The 18,386-nt window shown below is 38.8% G+C and overlaps 1 protein-coding gene and 1 long non-coding RNA gene across 8 annotated transcripts in view; one reads left to right on the top strand and one right to left on the bottom strand.

Annotated features, from left to right (window-relative positions):
* Pde1a (phosphodiesterase 1A) overlaps positions 1-18,386 on the bottom strand; it is a 288,051-nt gene that overhangs the window by 66,777 nt on the left and 202,888 nt on the right. For 6 of the 7 annotated variants that reach the window (XM_028884593.2, XM_028884590.2, XM_028884591.2 and 3 more), the window contains one exon: positions 16,445-16,558. In XM_028884593.2, coding sequence (XP_028740426.1) covers positions 16,445-16,558 — 114 coding nt within the window. Of the gene's footprint in view, positions 1-812; positions 1,400-16,444; positions 16,559-18,386 lie in introns of those variants that run through there. The other variant, XM_037204909.1, reaches the window with a different exon arrangement.
* Positions 1,096-17,174, top strand: LOC119087859. The gene is made up of 2 exons (XR_005091354.1): positions 1,096-1,154; positions 16,909-17,174. It is a non-coding gene; the product is annotated as an uncharacterized LOC119087859 (long non-coding RNA).

Raw genomic sequence — 18,386 nt, forward strand, 5'->3', positions numbered from 1 at the left:
GATACCAAGGGCTATGTTGAAAGCTCATTTCAGGAGACTAGCCTCTCCAAGGAGGTAGAACACTGCCAGTCAAGAGATAATTTTAGTATAAGGGTGAAGATTTCATGGGTTTAGAACTTCTGATCAAGACCCAAGTGTCCCAGCACTTGGGAGGCTAAGGTTCCTGGTGGCAAGTTTGAGGACAACCCAGGGCCAGCTTAAGATGAAATCTTGTCTCTATAAAGCCAAAACAACATAGAGGACGGCTGGCCAAGGACATCGATAGAGTTTAAAGGAGACAGTGCAAACTAACTTCTGGGAAGTGATGTGGACTGGTTGATAAGAAGCCATAGGTGCCACAGAGGATGATGCTGAGGAAACATCCTGACTGAAGGCCTGTCAGAGTCTGAAATGGAGAGCTTCCTAAAGACGTGAACAGAAAATAATAAATGAAAGATTCTCCACTAGATACAAACCCAGCAACACACACCAGCCTACCTTGTCTACTGAATACTAACTAGCTTGTCCTGCCATCTGAACTGACCATACCCTTGACAGTGCACCAGACCAGTCACCCATATATCCTTGGCACACTTTATCTTTGACCTTTGTGTTCTGCAAATCAACGTGATCCTTTAATAGGCGCCCTCTGTGTGTTGCTTCCTTCTGTACACATATATAACACTTATTTTCCATGATACTAAATAAGTACAAATGTATTTATGAAACACCTTAGTAAAAATAAACACTACATAAGCGCTGGAGTTACAAAACTACATGTACACATACGATAAAAGATATACAGTTGAATATTCATACTGATTAATACTCACTTTGTGATTTTTTTAAGTTTCTTTTGCTTCTTGTGTTTGAATGAGTTTAATTTAACACTAGACCACTGACATTGTAATTCAAAGTAAATTTTTTTTATGGCTTTTTTGCCCATTTTGAGTTAGAGCCCTTAGCCCATTTTAGCATAATACTATAACACATGACTTGAAATTTTCATTACTTAAAGATTATGCCATTGCTATTATGTCTTATCCAGTGATCAACTAAAACTACAGAGCAGGGCAGGTGGAACAGGAGCCATTGTGCTGTAATCCTGTGATGTCACCACGTTCCTCGCATTCTCCCCTCCCTGTTCTTATCAGCTGATTGAAACAGAATGCCAGGTGGGTAGTAACCGTTGTCTATTTTTCCACCACAAATGTGTATCAGGGACTTGAAGGCTGTATAGTCTAAACTCACAAACTGCCCGAGACAAATAGCTAAACAAGACAAAAACAGTGTAAAGACATAATAAGCATTACTGGGTGTGTTACTCAGAAGTCTGGCAATTTGTAGTTATGATGCACGCAAGTCTTCATTAAGAAAGAGCATGTAATTTCAGGAATAGGAATGATCTATACTTATTATGGAATAAAGAAATAAAAGAAATGAATGTTAGAAGAGAAACGCATGGGATACACCACTGTACATAGAAAAGACAAATCTTGACACAGTAACAGATACTTCTCTAGTGGCTCAACTGATATAGCAATGGGGTGAGGGTATGATGCCTAGTTGTCTGTTTAAAAAATGATCTATATATTTCTATGATGGTTTTATTTTTTTAATGTGAAGATAAGACAAAGTAAATTACCATTCAAAATATAGATAAGCCTCATCAAATCAACTGAAGGCCTTAAAGAAAATGATGGAGTTATCTCAAAGAGAAAATTCTGAGTTGGGATGACCTCCAGATTCAAGGCTATAGCATTAATTCCTTATAATTCCAACTTGTCAGGCTACCTTGCTACCACTTAAACCACACTTCCCTGCCTCTCTCCTGTATGAACAGCGTGGAGTAACTACCGGCATCAATTAGTCAGGTACAGGGTAAGAGCTTGGCCCCATATTGATTTCTGAGAGCATATTGTTCCTATTTCTGTTTTTAGTATATAAAGAAAACCCTATCTAAAGGAGACATTTAAACACCATATTCTTGGTGGCAGTGGAGGTGGTTTTTCTATTAGAGTTAAGTGTCATGCTCTAGAAAACTGTGCTTGCTTTCCCCATCAAATGACAGAGAACTCTAGACTAAAACTTTTACCATTCCCCCATCCTCATCTCATCTCCTTAAAGAGTATCACTAATAACAGTTTAGTGCATGTTGCTACTTATTTTCTAATCACTTGTTGGACATATGTCAGTCCTCTGCTTTGCACCAGTGTAGGTGTGGGCCATACAGTAGTAAATAAAACCAAAGTGATTCTGCTCTCAACGTCTTTCACTTTGTACATAAGTTTATACAAAGTGAGGTTGTTCAACTGGGTTTCTAAAATTTTTATAGTTTGCTCCAAACATCAATGGCTTGATTGCCCTTTATCTTACAGTAAGAAGGCAATGTGAACATAAATGTTTGCCTTGTGAGTGTTGTTAAGAACTAAGACTTCCTGTTTCAGAAGCATGCAACATGAAAATATAGCTATTGGTGTACTTTCCTAAGAAATCCATAAAGCACACCATACAGGAAAGAAATTCTAAGACATATATATGTACCATGCTATCACTCTTGACCTCTAAAAATGTTTCACTCTTTGACATGATGTTTTTAGTCCCAGTGGGAGTCAGCAAAGATTAAAGAGAGGTTCTCAAACAAGGGCTGTGTGTGGAAAGGGGACCAGGGAACTGAGAAAAACTGACCTTGCATCCGATCAGTGATGAAATGATCCTTTGGAGCTATTTATAGGCCAAAATTTCTCTCTAAATAAGATGACACATCTCCCAAAGGGCTTATAATTTGAACTAGAAAGTTTGTGAGGAAAGGGAAATAAAGAAGGAGGCAGCCTCGGAAGGAGAGGTCATGGGATTTTGACTCTTAAAATTGTATGTCAGTGAAAATATTTCTGTCTGCAGTGAACTCTTGGAAAACAGTCACACCCAAGGAACCACAGTCCTTTCCAGGAAGTTGACGGCCACAATTAAACCTAAGTATTACAATTCAAATGCTGGGTGTGATTAGGTGAGAGTTGCTTCTCAAGTTTGAATTTTTCTTTTTCTTCCATGCCATTCATATGATAAAGGGCTTATTTCAAAAAACAATTAATTCATCCATCTTACCCTAATGTTTGATGAGCACAGAGCAGGAACACTATTTCTCTACATGAGACAGAATCAATATTTTGATGTTATTTCTCTAGTGGACAAACTATGTGTCCTATACTTCAATTGTACAATATTTAAAAGGCTTACAAGTTAAGATGTGAACGGTCAATTCTTTGCATAGAAGACTGAACCAGGCTGGCTGTGGCTGCCTTGCTGCCCCTACTGCTCAGAACCTCACTTTATAGCCAGGTGCTTCCCACACCACTCCAGTGTGGTTCTACCCACCTGCCTGGCCTCAAAAGCAGCTGACTCTTGGCTGCTCTTAGGGATGAGAGATGATGGTGGTGATGATGTACTGGGTTTCTTTAAGAGAAAAGATCTCTGAGGGAAAATAATGACCTGGAAACCCATGCATGGAGGATTGAGAGAAATAAGATCACAAAATACTTCAGAGTAACATGCTGAGCATGTTAGCAAAGTCCAATACCTTAATACCTGTGAAAGGCAGAGGGAAACTGATCACAAACATATTTCATCTTAAAGACTTGTCACCTCTAGGGAGGGAGATACTTCCAAAAGGCCATCATTGACACCCTGAAGTAGAAGTCAATGTTCCGGGAGACAAGTGCTGAAGGTAATGCTGAACTGAGGTAATCTTCCATGCAGAACCCTTTTTGGACACTTGGGAGTTGGGATAAGAGAAACTCATCTGTCTATTGTATACATCATCTTTAGTAGTCAGTGTTTCCTTCACAGAGGAACTCATTGATGCTGTTTATTCAATTAACAGCAGGTCTGTGCTCTGAGTTGACTGGCATATCTTCTACCATTTGCCTTTTCACCAAAGAAAACCTGAGCATGATACTAATCTTTCACTCAGACTTCAGAGCCATCTGAGCACAGGTAGAGATAAGGATTTGAACCGACTCTATTCCTTATATTTTGAACTAGGAAAAAAAAAAGCCAAAACTTAGCTCATTTAGCCCTCAAAATACTACCTTGAGGAAGAATTTCACATTTGTTTATTTTAGTGATTAATAACATAGGCATAGCTTAGTCAGTGGCCATGACAAATTCTGAGCTCCAAAGTGTCTGATGTTGGCATCTGAGTCTTTAACTGTTGATATCTTCTTCCTTATACATGTATGACCATCTTACAAAGTGCACAGATTGTAGAGTGCTTTCTTATTCACTTAATAGTATCAGCAGTCATTATTCTCCATCTTGTCTATACTTTGAAATTTGGAGTTAAAAATAATCTTTAAAAATTCTTGGTTGGGACAGAAAAGTGGTGATAGGGAGATAAGATGAATTTGAAGACGTGAATAGGAGGTAGATGTGATCAAAATTTGTTTTTTTTGCATATATAAAATTACCAAATAATTAAAAAGGAAAAATAATAGGAGTTTAGCTTCCTGGTAAGTTTTTGGTGGAAGAAAGCTTAGACTTGTTTCCAAAGATGGTGGTGTTTGGAGCACTCTCTTCTAGACAAATATCAAATGACAAAAAGTCTATGGTATTTTGAAAGGTGATAAATTCATTGCTAGGATAGAATTGCGTGCATTTGAAATTCCATTTCTGTCATCATAACCCTACCTCCTGAATTCTAAACACAGTAAAACGAATTCTTGCAGGTTACTATCAAAGCATGCTTATTTATTTATTATTTATTTATTTCCTGCACTGTCACAGAAAGAACAAAAGCTCACAAATTCTCAAGTTTAATGGTTGTTTAAATCAGCTTTCCTCCCTTTTCTGTGAACTGTGAGAATATGACCATTGCATCTGAGGGAACACAGGACTGAACATTTGGGTGGAGAAGGCAGTCATGCCGTCATTAGCTCAATTCCCAAGCGACAGATCTTTGCTATTGGAAGGTTGGCTAAGGACAGTGTGGAAGTCAGAGGTGGCCTCCTCCAAGGCTTAGGAAGGATTTGGCAACTCCTTTGCGTTCACCCAGCGAAGTGGATGTTCATGCTTAGGGAGGTCCCGTCCTCTGGGACAGGCAGGAAGAGCCCCAGGCATGTCCCAGGAAGGCTCTCAGATGGAATCAAGTTGCTTAAAGTTCTGGGCTAAAGATTATGTTTTTGGAGTGTGTTGGGGACAGAAGAGGGAGAAAATCAGAGGCAGAACACTGCCCCAGGCCTCTCTGAGGACTCCTGGCTTCCCATCAGGACATCTTAGCTCAAAATATATCTTTGAATATATTCTATTAGGATCAAACCTTAACATTCCACTAATTGCCAAGGGTTTTTTTTTAATTAATAAACACCCTCTGTACCTAATAAACCTGCCTTTCAAATCATGCTTCTGACTTCGTCACCTACTACCTGTGTGGCCGGCGAGAGGCCTCACCTACGTGAATTTCTGTTCCCCCTCAGAACAACAGAGATAGGAGAAGCATTGTGTATAGTGGAGGATGGAGTGGAGAAATGGAGGAAAATTATTCATAACAGCACCTGTCTCACAGTACATGTCTATTAATTCACTGTCAGAGATAGAAGATGCCAGTGAATGGCTTGGGACAGGTGCTAGAATCCCTGTAAAGATTATTTTGAATCACTTATAATGATATCACAGATGCAAGATACTTGTGTGATACTTGATTACAAAATACAAAAGTCAAATTTTCGCCTGAGCAGAAGTGAATAATGAGTGCTGCTAAAAGATGGGGTGTATTCAGAAGGCAGGAATACGTGGGAAGATAAGGATATATTTCTTACCTAAACCCATGAGGCCAAAACAGTAGATATGATGGTAGTAGGGTGTTGGCTATAGTCAAACAGAATAGTAATTATCAGGCTGGTGGACCCCATGAGACAAAGAGATGTCAGAGAGAAAAAGATGGAGACCAAAGAGCCCACACATATTTGGGAACTAGGCTTGTTGATGAAGTATTGAAGAAAATGAGGATGTGCCTCATTAGATAATCTGGAAAAATAACTTGTGTCTGATTTCCAGTACGTAATACTTGCTCAAGAATCATCTACATTGTTTGGCTTTATCATGAGATCTTTATAAACGTGCTTCATGAAATAATTTGAAATTTTTTCTGCTTATTATGTTGGGTTTTTAGGAGAAATAAATTGCTAAATTTAAGGACCTAACTTAGAAAGCAAATATTATTACTTAGAATTATTGTTTGGACAAGGTGAGATCTTTGTGGGATTTCAGATTAGGAACATAGGTTTAGAACAAGGCTGACCTATATGTCCAGAAGGTTGTTCTCAATGATAAATGACAGCAAAGCTGAGCTAAAGTACCCTTCATACACAGGAAATACATTATTGTCACTAAAAATAAAAACTAAAGGTAGGCAAGGGATTTTTAAAATCATCAGATCAGGGTTGGAGAAATGATTCAACTGTTAAGAGCCCTGGATGCTCTTCTAGAAGATCTAGAAGATTTCCAGTACCCATGTAGCAGCTCAAAACATTCTATAACACCAGCTCCAAGGACTCTGATGCCTTCTTTTGGCCACCATGGGCACCACATATGCAAGTAGTGCACAGATATACATGCTGACAAGACCTCACACATAAAAACATTAAATAACAACAATAAAAAGAGGTTATCAATTTGACAGTGGGAAAGGACATCCGCAGGGCTAGAGAAGGAAAGGGAGAGAGGAAAGTGATGTCCTTCTATTTCAATATAGTAAAAACAAGATTTAAAAATCAGAAAGTTAACAATTGTATCAAAGCTACAGATTCCCTTTGTCTTTTTAATCAATTTTAATGCTGTTTAGCTTTATTATTGTAGAAAAATAGCTTTTTCATCTTCTTTCATGCTAGAGAAGTGTCTCTACACAGTGCTTGCCAGACAATTGTAAGGGCCTGAGTTCTAACCCCACATAAAAATGAGTCATGGTGGTGTGCTCCTGTAATCCTAGCACCAAGGATGCAAAGACATGAGCGTCTCTGGAGCTTGCCAGTCCTGCAATCTAGTCAAACTGATGAGAGTGAGTGAGGATGATACTCAGTGTTGGCCTCTGACTTACACACACACACACACACACACACACACACACACACACACACTTTAAAAAATTAAAAAGAATCACACTCATACATTTGTCAGCAACCTTAACAATCTTTATGTAATTCCCTTTGGGTAGAATGATATCACATATTGATGTCTAAAGACAGTGGGTAGGAAAATGGAACGGGGAGCTAGCCATTGGTTTAATTTGATTAGGATTTATCCATCCTATCCATTGGGCTGATTGGTCCCTGGAAAAGAATGTGGGATAAATTAGAAATAAATTTTGGGGTGTATTCCATTTAATATGAATATCATTAGTTTAATTACTTTATCTTTCAAGTTTATTAACTTCTCATAAAAACTAATAGTATAGCTCATACAATTTTGAGAATTTCATGCAATAATATGCAGTGATATCTGCAAATTGCATGATTTAGGTATAATTGTCAAATGATCATCATGTATATCATTAGAAAAGGATAATGTTTAAAGTAACATATTTTTCAAGTCTAAAGCATTTATTTTAAATGTCATAATTGTGAAATCTTATTTAATATGTGGAGGTTTTGTTAGACATTTCTAAGAACAACTAGAGATTTTTTTTTTTTTTGGTCTCTTCACATTAGTGAGGCTGTTTCTGAGGGTTTATAGAAAGTAACAAACCACAGATGGTGCATAAATATAAAAATCAAACAAAATTGGTGTGACTTTTTCCCAGCATGGCTTTCACACCCATCTGCGAGGTGAGTCCAGTCTGCAAACAGAGTGCTCCAAACAGCCATCCCTCTTACAGCTTACCCCACAAAAACAGAATTCAGGAACACCTTATCATTTGCTTTTGATGATTTACTGGTCTCTAGCACACACAGTTCACCTGAACAGATTTCCTCAGGGTTCCCTTCAAGTGAAACTAAGCAAAGCCAAAGCCACATTTACAAGCTCTTCTTCCTGAGTCAAACAACAACTGACTCCTTGCCTGCCTCCTGCTGCCCAGGACTGGGTAGGTTAGTCAGGAGCAAGTCTCTGTAAGAACAGATGGGGACTAACGGTCACAGAATTTAACAGCAGCGAGGAACTGAGAATGCAGCTTCCATGTGAGAAAAGTAATGGTTGAGGATGAAAGGGTAGGGGAAGCTTTCTCTAATCACCAGCAGGACAGAAACCAGGAAAATAGAACAGTATCTGAACTTCCAGCCAAGGGCTTTTCTTAAGATCCTACACACATCCTCACCCAGGTCCTTTTGCTTGTAGAACTAACAGAAGCAGTTTGGTTGTTTGTTTGCACAGTCAACAAGACGTAGTTAGTGGCTTTTAAGAATACACTCTCTCCATTCTCAATTTCTTGACAAGTGACTTAAATAATATCGACCTCATACCTTCCCTTGGGATGTGTGACACATGAGCCTACGTATCCAGTTCCCCTGGACACAATGATTGCTTGAAGATAACCTTGCTGCCTAACTCAAAGCAATCAAACATACAGATATGCTTGTTAGAGCCTGTGGCAAAGAAAACCTTTTCATTCATTCTAGGTTTGGCAGTTTGGAGCAAGTTCAGAACTTGGAAACACTGGTAATGTCTTGCTACAATTCACACCGTTACAGAACAAGCAAAACAGAGAGGCTGATCCACTGACATCATCTGTACCCTGAGTCAATCTATTTTATAGGCAGCACTGGCAGTCAGTGCTTTGGATAATGGGAGCTAATAAATCAACCATGTTGTTTAAGTGGGCTTGACTGAGTTTAGGTCACAACCGAAACATCCTCAAAGATATTTATACCTCAATTCTTCACTTTCCTTCTTTTTCTCTTTTCTAATTGTGCCAGGAACATGCAGAGTCAATGTCGAGGTGATGAGCATGGAGAATGTTCTCTCCACATCACCATGGTCCAAATGCTCTGTGATTCACCATTCCCTCTTTGACCATGATTGCTGTGAAGCCTTACCCCCCACACACCCATGGTGAGCAGTTGAGTGAAATTGTAACCAGCTCGCTGATTCAACAGTGCTGTTCACATTCATTCACTCAGGGACTCTTAGCTATTCACTAGTTCCAGCTAACTTCTTCAGTTATGTGATCCCATTAATGGTTTGCTCTGTTTCTACTATTTTCCATACTAGTGAACTCTGGAAACACAATCTTCATAATTTAACTCTGGAAACACAATCTTCATAATTTCTTCAGAAGCTGTTCCTCATTAGCTCTGCACAGTGTCCTAAGATAGCTGGTGGTTTATTCCCTTTACTGAAACCCTGTTTCAGAGGCATTGGGGATTTCCTGGCTCATCCAGGTTTTCCCAGAGACATTGGATTTACCAATTCAGGGCCCCTATGCCAGGCTAACTCTCCAGTCCTTATTCTTCCGTTAGGTGGCCTGTGTCTGTGCCGACTCCTGTTCTCCCTTCTGTCAGTTTCACTCTGTGATTTTCTTAATTCCTTAAAGATCTTTATCCACCTTTCCCCTCCACACACTTCTTTCACATTTCTATCCTCACCTTTGACTGTGCTTATTAATATAATACAGTAACCCAGAGTTTTAAAAACCTTAATGGCTGGAAGTGAGATAACCTGACATTTGAGAAGTTTTAAAAATTATATATTCTACAGAGACTTAATTTTAACTGTGTGCAACTGTTCCTTTGTTTTATTGAAAAATCTTTTGAATAGGCCTTTTAGTTGCGCTAAAGAGAAGATTCTACTCTGACATACAGAAGATTGAACAATGGAACTGGGCAAGACCACTTCTTTGAATAGTCATGAGCAAGGCTGACTTTAGGAATGCTGATACACTAATGCAGATTCCGTATCCCACCATTTTTGTATACATGGATTTTGATTGCATTATTCTGACCCAGATATTAATCCTTGGAACTGAAGGTCCACAACATTAATTTTGATGGTTCCCTTATGCTGACCTTTTGACTTGAGTGTAGCATGAATCTTAATAGTTGTTATTAATAAAATCAAATCCAGGCCAGGTATTGCGGTGAAATGCTGGATGGTCAGAGAGACAGAACAAGCCACAGCTAACCTCACCTGGCCAACTTCTCAGCTGATCTTGTTTCCTCAGACTGGAAGCTTCTGTGTCCTCATATCCAAATGGCTCTCAGCTGAACTGTGCTGCTAGAAGCCTGAAAGCTTAACCAGCCAAATGCTTAACCAGCCAAATGCTTCTAGTTTCTGGTCCTCACGCCTTATATATCTTTCTGCCTTCTACCATCACTCCCTGAGATTAAAGACTCACTCCCTAGGAATAAAGGTGTGTGTCACCATGCCTGGCTGTTTCCAATGTGGTCTCGAACTCACAGAGATCCCAGATGAATTTCTCCCTCTGGAATGCTAGGATTAAAGGCGTGAGTGCCACCACTTTCTAGCCTCTGTATCTAGTGGCTGTCTGTTCTCTGACCCCAGATAAATTTATTAGGGTACACAATATTTTGGGGAACACAATACCATCACACTTGAGAGTCTGGATTCAAGGTAGGAAAGCATGTTGAAAGACTGCCATATGGCATGGTGAACTGATTTCTATCAGGTAGACATACACACTGAGAGAACACAACAGGGCTTCCGTGAAAGAATTTGAGCTCTGAGTTCTGAACTCACCCATTAGGAAGCTCTTACAGCAGTTCCAGCTAATTTGAGCTTTGAAGAACTGAGAAAGGGATTCAGCACAAGCTTGGGAGTCTGCATATATTTAGTTGGACTTGAGACAAAAATGGTGGACTATACAGCAACAAACAGGCTGGAGCCAGCACTGGCTACAGAACGAAGTGACAAGGCAGATGGATGGAACAAGTAAATATTCAGTGGACGGTCTCAAAATCTCTAAGATGGGGAAGACATCCAACTAACAAATGAATTCCAACTATTAATGACTGAAACAATCAGACATTCTGGGGTTAGAATTCCCCGTTCACTTCTCTAATTGGCATTCTATGTCACAACTCTATGTCCATGTATTTAGCACATTCTTAATGCTTTCTACCTTAAAAATCTCTTGTTAGAAGGTATATCTTGAATCATGGTCAGGGAGAGCTATGCCAGAGAGCAGAAATTAGGAAATGTGCAAGTCTGGTCATGGTTGGCTTGAAATCGGACTCTGAACTCTTACCACACATTGCTCCCTCTAGTTCCCATTTGCTGCTACTGCTTGAAGTTTTCTTCTAGTTTTCTAGTCCCTGGAACACTCAGCCTTCCTTTTGGGAGCAGGCTTGGCCTCAGAGATCACATTTGTCTTCACCATTCTTCCTCCACTACAATCAGCAGCATAAGCTCGGTGACACTCCTGATTCTGATGATCACTGTACATGATAGTGACTTACCATGTTCAGTCAATATCTGACAGGTCAGTGGAAGTCCATTGGTCAGTTCCTGGGCTGAATGATTCCAAGGTTCTTAGCCTCCCTGATACTTTGACTGTCCCCCAGTGTCTGCCAATGCAACATTTTGGAGTATTGACTGTTATCAGCGCCGTCTCACTTTAGTATACCTATCCCAAGATAGTTCCTACTCACAGGCTTAGTTAGACCCGCTCATCAAGTGAGGATGTGTCAGCAGGTCTAACTGAGATACCCACAGGAAAGTCCCCTTCAACTCTTTTGTACATCTCTTTTATTTCCTGGTTGTCTTCATTTTATCCAAGACTTCAAACTGCTTTCAGGAAATTATTTGATATTTTCTTTAGGAGGTTTAAATTCTATATCTCAATATATTATTTACCAGGCATGCAAAGTGTGTCATATTTTACCTGTGCAATAAAAATAAGGGTTACAATCCAACTTTTACTCTTCCTGGCATTATGCCACATTTAATCCTCATGTCAACCCTCATCTGTATTTCATAAGTGATAAAGCTAAGCACTCTAGATTAAGTAACTTCATTTTAGTTTTGAGTGAAGGATTCTAACTTTGAATGCCTTGCTCCTCTTAAGTCCAGACTCTAAATTCTAGTCATTATAATCATAAAGATTGGTTCATATTAACTAGAATAAAATAGTAAGTTATGTTTTTGAGATGTTAGTCAGAACAATGTCCATCTTTGAAAGTATGCCTCCCAAGGCAGCTGCCTACCCTATTATTCATGAGGTCAAGGATGTTACATTGCTTGGCTGTGTTACAATCCAAACAAGAACACGTGGATTCTTTTTAGATCACATGGATTACAACTGTGTAACTTTGAAAAATATTAGCCTCTAGAGATGCATCTGAAAGACTCACAAATTTTGGTATTTTCATATGAAAATGTCTTTTATAAAACCTAACAAATGATCAAACCCACTGTGGGATTGTACTATAATCTCCATAAAAGTCATGTTTCTATTTCTATCAGAAATTTTATTTTTCTAACCAAAATCATCTTTACAGAGAGATTTTTGTTTTGATTTGTTTTAACTGAAACCCTGTAGTCACTCATATTTAGTAGGAAGGATGAGTGCATGTGTGTGTGTGTGCGTGCATGCAAGTGTGTGTGCACTAGTTAACTAGTAATTCTTATTTTACCCTGTGTTAACCTTTTCCTTAGACCAGCCAATTTTCAACTATCTCTATTGTAATTCACAGAATTATTTTCTTTCTAGAGAGAATTTCCAGATCCAAATTTTCATAAACCAGGAGATCTTAAAATATAAATTAACAAGCAACTAATCGCTGCCTGACTCTTCCTTCTTTTATACAATCTGTTTTACTAGAATTCCTAAGGCAAATGATATGTTAATAACTGCAAATATGTCTCAGAGAGATCCTCAGCGCCCTACTCCATGTCTTACAAAACTCATGGGAAATCAATTGTATGGTTTTGCTCAAAATACCTTAAGTACACATTTCTGGCACAAAATTGAAAGATCATTGACAGGTGGTCTCAGGTCTAACAGCTGGCACAGTGGTAAATGCATAGACATGAGCTTTCCAGGGAAGATGAAATTCCAGTGTGTAGCATTTGATGTTCTCCAGGGCATAATGTTTCATTGCAGCCTAGTTCAAGGCAACAGTATGTTGACAAAAAGGCATAACTGGGAAAAGATGAGAGACAATACTATCCACATACCATGAAATCTAAGCATCTGTGATCAAAATGTCTGTAAAAGTTCAGAAAGTGTGTGTGTGTGTGTGTGTGTGTGTGTGTGTGTCTGTCTGTCTGTCTGTCTGTGTCTGTGTCTCTGTGTGTCTATGTCTATGTGCCTGTGTCTGTGTCTGTGTGTCTGTATGGTGTATATGTATGTACATGTATGTAGGTGGGTGCATGTCCCTGCACTCACCTAGAGGACAGAAGATATCAGGTATGAATCTCTAGTTCTTTTGACCTTACTCCCTTGAGATAGGGTGCCTCACTGAACCTGAAGCTCTCCATCTTCCCTTGTCAGTAAGCTCCAGATGTTCTGTCTCAGCCTCCATCTGGCACTGGGGTTACAGGTGATCCATCTATGTCTGACTTTCTCACATAGGTGCTGGGGGTCGGAGCTCAGGTCCTTCTGCTCTGGAGGCAAGTACTCTTATGCATTAAGCAGCCCTTGAACATACCTAGGAGTCAACTGTAAATAAAGTTATGAGCGTATGTATTATAGTTAATAACCCATCTCTAGTGTCAAGAAAGCTAGAGCTGCTAACGCACTCTTCAGTGTATTCTCTTGGGTAAGCTATGCAATGTTTCTGTGATTCATTGTCCTTATTTTCAAAATGGTAATCACAGAATTTCTATCTCATAGGGCTGCTGTGCTCTTTAAATGAGCTTTAGTGTTCCCATTAGTAAAATGCAGAAAGTAATCACTCTGACTATTGCAAATGATTGTGGAGAGCTAGTAGCCTTTAGGAGATGGTGTAAATTTGAGGCATTATATTATTCTAATGAACGTAACGCTGTGGAAGGATTTCAACAAAGGAGAAGGGTAGCAGGGTTAGTTCAGTTTGTGAAGCACTTGCCTAGCTTGCACAGAGCCTTGAGTTCGAAACCCAGCACTACATACACTAGATGTGGAGGTGCAAGCCTATTCTCGGCACTCAGGAGAGTCAGACATGAGGATCAGAAGTTCAAGGTCCTATTCAACCATATGGTGAATTTACAGCCAGCTTGAGCTACATGACAAAGTAATGTGGCATTAGAAACTGTTACATTTTGCTCGGGGGAGCCAATAAATAAGACAACAGAAGTTAAATTTCTACCATTGTGCTGAGCATTTTACCCTACTAGAGAGCAGTTTTCACATGTAAAAGCATTATAAATGTAACACATATTTAAATGGCTTAGGGATCATGGGTACCTAAGCTAGCAAAATAACCATGAAGTCATATTTGTCATGGGAAGGAGATTACCTGTGAATGAGTAAATGCAGCATGTCATCAATCAAGTGAAAGTTTGAACATCTAGACAAACAAGAATTAGCACTTTGCTGCAAGATGTTGTACACCTCCAAAGAATTGTTGAATTTTAAAGTTCTTACGTTTTATAAATAAATGTAATATACAATATCTTGTCAAAAGCAGAGTGAAGAACCCTTAGGCCTGCTCAGTTCAACCAACTTGTGAACAGTAAGTAAATGCACCTAAGAGCAAAAAACTGAAGAAACTATAAGAGTATCTTTGGCATTTAGTACACACCTGGCTCTGTGCCCTTAGAATGACCACCTCCATCGTTTGTCCTCGGTGAACATCACCCAAGCAAACAACTCAGGGAAGGATCATAAAGTTAAAAAGAACCTGCGATTTTCACCTCTTAATAACTCTAAACCCAAGGAATTACTTTCTATGACCATTGAAGAATCACCTGTGCCAAACAGCCTGCATTGTGAATCTTTCTCTTAGAACTAAAGGCATTTTAATTGTGGGGCCTATAAAAGTTCAACATGGGATTCTAGATCCCCAAAATTTCTTGATTAGTGAAACAGGTAAAATAAAATCCTATGTGTGGCCTAATCTAATATCCATGAAAAGATGAGAGAAAAATACAAAGTAAAATACTTTAATATAACACCGGAAAAATACATGATATTCAGTAGGGGGGTTGAGAACATTGGGACTAAGGTGGAGGCTAGACTTTCATGAATCATTTCTTCACATATTTGACTTTTGAGTCATACTGTAACAGGTAAGCATAAATTTTTATTTCAATTCTTGAATAAGAGGCCAAGAATCTAAAAACACCTAGCCCAGATCCTGACCATGGATAATAATATGAATTTATTGCCTCTTAAGTAACAGTATTGTGAAGTCCAGTACACAGAGGCAAAACTCCCATCCTGTATTTAACAGTTCTCACCATCGCTCAAGTCAAGCCGGACCTCAGAGAACATGAACAGAGGGGACAGGGCCCAGAGGCATGTACATACTCCTTGTCTTCTGCTCACTCTCCTATTACTGGTAGTTCAATGATGAGGTTGGATGGGTGAGGAGTTATAGGTTAAGGATCTTAATGGATTGTTTGTGTTACTCTACATAATAAATTCCCAAATTCTGGTTCTTTGATGCTATCATGGACCTTTTATGGGTCCTTCAGAGATATTTAATTCAAGAATATACCTTGAACCTTTATTTTCTCAGAAATTATTACTGCACTGATGGAGTTCCAACTGTGACTCCCATATGAGAAATCACTGCAGCAGCCTTTTATTTCACCATCTAACATCAATACTCTTTTGGTACACCAGAAACCTCTCCTAATTCCCCCCATTTGTCTTTGACAAGAATTCTACAAGTACCTCTGCACATTCTCTCGGCTCTGAATTCAGAGGCACATCTCTTTTTTTCTGTAGCTTTTACATTTTCTGGTGGGAACATCAAGAACCTGCCTCAGTGTTTTCTGAGTACCAGGAGAAACTGCTCAAATCACTTGAGTTTACAAACAGCTGTGAGGGATAAGGGATTTGGCTAAGAACCATGATGCTATGCTGACAACCCTCTTCAAATAAATCTCTGTCTAAACCTTCTCAACTGCAGTGCTAGATTTGGGGCATAGGATACTTGGCTAAACCTCAGAAGCCCTCCATACATGCTCTGATGAATTCATCTCCTGGGTCTCACTCCCCTCTTCTCATAATATTGAAATATGAGATAACAGGAGAAACTCTTGTATTAGGGACTAGTTTAAGCCTACTTATGTCTCATACAATTTAAAAGTCTATGGATGGTGAAGCTGAAGGAGCAAGACATTTATTTTTGTTTAATAAACTTACCGTTTGACTATTGTACTATATTCAAGTATTTGGACTAAAGTATAATGTTTTAAAAAAGAATAACACCCCAGTTTCATACAGTTATAGCTGTATGAAAATGAACTCTAAATTTTAATAAGATTTTGATTTTTGTTTCATACTAGAAATCGCTAAATTTTGTAGTATAGGAGAGAAGAGGAAGAGGAGAGGAGAGGAGCAGCGGAGAGGAAAGGGGCCAGGGCTCACCGCGTCTCGTCGATGTAAACCGCTTCCAGCACCGAGGCTGCATATTCGATATTCTTCTTAAGGTCGACAACGTTGACATCACCTTTCTCCAGCTGCTTCACTAAGCATCTTAGTCTATTTCCAAAAGGGAGACAAAGAGAGGAATAGAATTTTTATAACCAAGTAGAAATGGCTCCATATTAAAACCACGAACTAAGCAAAACAGTTAATTGTCACTACTTCTAGGTCATTAAACAGAGGTGTTTTCATTTCTGCATAACTAAAACCAATCTTTCTAATGTAAGTAATCATTAGAAATGATGTTCACTTCTCGGGAATATTAGGAATGTTCGTATGTAGTGTGAGAATCATATTCAAGGTCTTTTTTTTTTTTCCTGAAAATTCATGACAATGTGTTCAAAACACTTTCCTAAGATTTTACTTTCAGGATTAGAATTTTATCTCTGATCATTCTGCTTTTTCAGCGCTGGCTGTGTTATCCTCTGTCAGCATTTTGGCGATTGTTTCCTGTACAACAAAGGGAGAATGATAAAAGGCAAAGCTGGCTGCCAGGAGATGATCAACTCGGTTCCGGTGCCCCTCTGTTCCAGTGTCTCCCCCCATGATACTCCTCAGCACAGGCCCACAGCAATGGACTGAATTATCAAAACCCATGAACCAAAAGAAATCTTCCTCACTTAAATCATTTCTATCTGGTATTTGTCACAGTGATAAACATTAGTCAACACAAGTATACTGCAATTGTTCTTCAAGGTGAATCTGAAAAACATTTGCTCTTGACTTTGCCCACAGGACCATGAGTTCCGATTCTTAGAAGAATTTGAAAGTGTGAAGCTCAATTAAGACAGGTCTAGATCCTAATTAACACCGACTCTAAGATGATTAAGATTAATGTTTTAAGACCCCCCAAATTTGAAGATAATTGCCAAGCAGCAATAGACATCCAATACAGTGAGATGATAAAAAGATGACCCGGATATGAATATGACACTTTGGGGAATGTCTATGAATTAAATTGTAAAGCACATGTTTCTGGAGATGCTTCCTTGAGCTGAACTAGAGCCACATTGCTTGTCCAGATCCACCGTCTTTCCCTGAGCACAGAGGACCATATGCCCCTTTCTGTACATGATACAGCTTAGCATGGTGAAGAGAACTTAGCTATTTCCCTAAATTGTCAGGCAATTTAAGTCCATCCCTGTTTAAAGGAGACAGCAGAACATAACCTACACTTGAGCACCAGCTAAAATAGGGTCACTTTGATTTTCAACAGTTTACTTTTGGTAATTTCCAATACCAAGCTTTACAGTATTTGAGAACTGTGCAAAAGGCAGTTGACATTTCTCCACCTGGAGAAACACTTCCTCTACAGAAAATGTCACACCTTTATTAAAACTTCTCGAGGAGCTGTGAATTATTACACTTTCACAACATTAATTTTGTGAAATAAAATACTCGCAGACACATCACAAAATGAGTTGTACACAGCAGTAAGTGACTTCCACTAGTCAGCACAGCAAAACAAAGCCCGACTTAAGGAAAGTACAACTCTAACAAGCTATTTAAGAAGGAAATGGTAAATCTAGCTTTGAGGCCTTATGAAACACTGAATGTGATGATAATGAAGTTAACATGTAAAGGATTCTGAAATATCTGGCCCACAAAATTTTTTTGTCAAATTGCCTTTTATTTATGAAAGTACCAGGGATTTTTCACTTCCATTTCTCTGTGCTATAATATTTAATGTGATAAGTATAAATATTTGTCACAGATCTATTTTCCTTGTGAGAGTGGTTGAGTCCTGTTGAATTGTAGCTGGATGAATGAAATATTTTACAAAGAGTAAATTTTCCACATAATGATCATTGGTGGTTGAAGAGTATTCCAATGTATATATATATATGTACCATATCTTCCTCATTTATTCATTGAGATAGGACAC

This window comes from Peromyscus leucopus, chromosome 4, assembly GCF_004664715.2.
Source record: "Peromyscus leucopus breed LL Stock chromosome 4, UCI_PerLeu_2.1, whole genome shotgun sequence".
Taxonomy (NCBI): domain Eukaryota; kingdom Metazoa; phylum Chordata; class Mammalia; order Rodentia; family Cricetidae; genus Peromyscus; species Peromyscus leucopus.